Here is a 3,470-nt window from a genome sequence, read left to right on the forward strand (position 1 = left end):
TGTTTCTTTTCCAGGATGACGTCACCCAAGATGACTTGGATAATAGCGCGTTGTGACAAACACCAGATACAGCACTGGGACTTGATCAACAGCCGATACCGCACCGTGACGTCACTAACCAGTAGGTGGCAGTAGTGTTCTTTGACAAACATGGATGCCTCCAATAAAGCACATTCACATGAAAATTACTCTGAATTAAAAACACAGATCATTTATTGAACAGCATGGAATAATTTCATATTTAAAGGACTTTCAGAAGTTTGAATTCTGAATATGACTGAACTTTTCCTTTAACAACCACCTCCCCATCAGAAATCGTAAGGTCGAAAAAAAATAAAACGTTTGATATTCAGTCGTCCCTCATGAGGTGCTGGTGGGTAAATCCTGCTGCTGAAGCTGAGCTACGAGCCGATTTACCAGAACCTAGCTAACTGCGTGTGTGTCAACAAAGCAGCTCTTCCTCTTCTTCTTCCACATTGAGTCCCAGCAGCGCCATCTCACTGCAGAGCTGAGTCCCACCTGGTTTTTAGACGTAAAGTGTGAGCAGGTAGATCGCATCAGAGCGTCGGGTCGCACAGTGAGAACAAATGTGGTGAGCTGGGAAATTTTAAACCCTGTGTTTCCCTCATGCAGTTTGAACTGTAGCTGCGTGAAACGATTGAAAGTATCTTACAGTGTACGCCCGGCCTAAAGCGACTGAACAAAATATGAATAACTGTTGCGTTCAGGAACCTTGGGAACCAGAAACATCTTTAAAACTTAACCCATGTTCCTGCTGCACTCTATGGCCCTTATTTAGCCCCGTAGCTCTGTTCTGTTTCCTCATGCCTTTTTATGTATTTATTTTTTCTTCACTGGCTTTTATTCTGCTTTCTTGTGGTCCAATTGTTTTATTTGTTTTATTATTTTTCTAATTTTTCTATTATCTAATTTATGTAAAGCACTTTCAATTGTACTGAATCTACTGAATTGTGCTATAAAAATAAAATAGGCTTGCTCTGATCCAGGAACCTTTGCTGAAGGTTCCTGGTTCTGGTTCATGTTCTGCTGCAGCCTGTGTCACAGTGGTTCTGGTTCCGTGGCGGCTCTGGTTCCGTGGCGGCTCTGGTTCAGTGGCGGCTCTGGTTCCGTGGCGGCTCTGGTAACGTGGTGGTCGTGTTATTTTCTTTCCCCTCCAGGAGGAGGCGTGGTGGCCTTTCGACGTGTCGTGTCAGACGGTTCTTCTCTTCATGCTGTGGCCGTTCGTCGCACAGGGTCTGGTCTACCTGCTGAGGAAGGCCCACCAGAGGAGCCGCACGTTGTCATGACAAAGCCCCCCCTCCCCCAGATGGACATAGGAAGAAGTTTTTGCTCCCCAAACTTCCCAGCATCTGATTGAAGCTCCTTTCTTCAGACGAAGAACTTCCTGTGATTTATCGTTTTAATAAAGTGAAATAAAATCTCTGAGGGTTAAATAAACGCCTCTTCAGTTTTTACCCAACATTCTGCTGACCAGGTCTGAATCAACCTCTGCTTGATGGGGTCCAGCTGAGGCCGCTGTGACCAGATTAAGACCGACAGACGGTGGGATTATTCCGCCCTAATCCCTGAAGGCTTGTTTAGACTCCTGACTAATGAAAATGATTCCTGCTCTTTGACTATTAAAGTCTCTCCTATCAGCAGTGGGACCTAAAGGGGATTTTCCTCCATTATTGTTGCAGCAAAGAACAAGGTTTTTTTTACGGAAATTTAGATTTTATGAATTGAACTCTTATTAAATAATTTTCCTGATATTCTCTTCACTTTAAGCTCAAGGCAATAAAAAAAGAATGCATTTCATTAAACTCGTTCTGAAAAGTGGAAAATAAATCTTGACAAAATAGGGAAAGTATTTTCACAAAACTTTTTTTTTTGTATTAAGAAAATTTTCATGTATAGATTTTTTTGCATTTCCAAAGCGTTCTCGGCAACAGTAACAGGGAAAAATGCACTTTATAAACATTAAAGACGTTAAAAAACAGTTTAGCTAATGAAATGAGGTGAGCTGCTACTTTTATTCAAAGTAATCTTAATTAACAGAGTAAATATTTGAATTCAACAATCTGCCAAAAAGCATCTTAAAAGTTTGTTTCTGGTCACAGAACGCGGGTTTGGAAGTTTTTCCCCCTGAGATTGACCAATCCGCTTCACCCGAAATGAATCATGGCGGATTAGCGAATGGCGGATGCGCTAAAATAAAGGCAGCGAATAAAAAGGCTGAATTTAATAAACTAATTAGAACTTTGATGTTTCCCATTTTAATGATTTTAATCCAGATTCAGATCAGTTTGGTTTATTTGATCGTTTAGGACTTTAAACTCTATCCTCTAATATTATTAAAAGCAAAGAACACATTTCTAACCGGTTTGGAGAGTCATTTATCTGAATATTTTATAGTTTCCTGTTTGGGTTTAATATTTAAATAGTTTTATTTTTTTACAGATACTGATGGAATAACAAATGACTTCTTTTCAGTTTCACAGATTTGAAAGTTTTGATCTCATGTTTTTGTTTGATTATCTCAGTTTGAAACTTCCTTTTTTGAACTTAACTGAGTTCTAAATTCCAGATAGAAACCTCTTACCAAAAAATACAACAAGTAAAATCCTAAAATTTAATACATTTAATCTGGAAAAAAAAGAAAAAAGTTATTTTTACATGTTTTTCTATTTTAAATGTTTTTTCTTTCAACTTCCTTTTTTGAATTTTGTTATTTGGTTTCAGTAATATTCGAACAAATAGTAGAAAAGAATAAAACATTAGTAAAACTATTCATTACAAAAAAAAAAAAAATTGGAAAATCAAACCTGCAATAATGTCAAACTGAAAATACTGGTTAAACGTTTTACTTTCAAAACTTGATTAAATTTATTTTAAAACCCATTTTCTTTAAATTTCCATTTTTGAAACATGTTCTTCTCTTTCAACAACATTGAATAAATCTCTCTCATCCTTCGGGAGCGTTTTCAACCCTTTACCTTCCGTCTTGCCGTACGCTGAGATGTTCTGCCTCTCCTGCCGTCAGGAGGGCAAAGAACCAGGAAGATGAAGCAGTTATGTTGAAGAAAATGTCTTTCCTTCTGTTTGGTTGCATTACTTCAGATTTTCAGTTGCTGGAAATGATTTCCTTTAATAAATTCTCATCCCAGAAACAAGCTTCAATTACAACAAATGAACAAATTATTGCCAAACAAATAATTTAATAAATTATATTTGTATATTCAAAAGGTTACAAAGGATTTTATACAACAGTTACAAAATAGGTTTGTGCAGGATGAAACTCAGACACCAGATATTGAAAGGACACAGAGATGCAGTCGGTTCAGCTCCATTTGGTTTTTGGAAAACCAGAGTTTCAAAGTGGAAGTCTGAAACTTCCATGTTGGAACGGTTGGCTTTAAACTGGTCTGACTGTTGGCTTTAAACTGGTCTGACTGTTGGCTTTAAACTGG

General features: G+C 37.7%; 1 protein-coding gene across 1 annotated transcript in view; it reads left to right on the forward strand.

The window, feature by feature from the left end:
- The window catches only part of LOC107091590 (acyl-CoA-binding domain-containing protein 4-like), a 13,114-nt gene extending 11,653 nt beyond the window's left edge, over positions 1-1,461 (forward strand). Inside the window, exon 11 of the mRNA XM_015385596.1 lies at positions 1,179-1,461. Within this exon, the coding sequence (XP_015241082.1) occupies positions 1,179-1,307 (129 nt within the window). The 3' untranslated portion in view covers positions 1,308-1,461. The remainder of the gene's footprint in view (positions 1-1,178) is intronic.
- Positions 1,462-3,470: the final 2,009 nt, after the last annotated feature.

This window comes from Cyprinodon variegatus, unplaced genomic scaffold, assembly GCF_000732505.1.
Source record: "Cyprinodon variegatus isolate N-32 unplaced genomic scaffold, C_variegatus-1.0 Scaffold344, whole genome shotgun sequence".
Classification (NCBI taxonomy): Eukaryota; Metazoa; Chordata; class Actinopteri; order Cyprinodontiformes; family Cyprinodontidae; genus Cyprinodon; species Cyprinodon variegatus.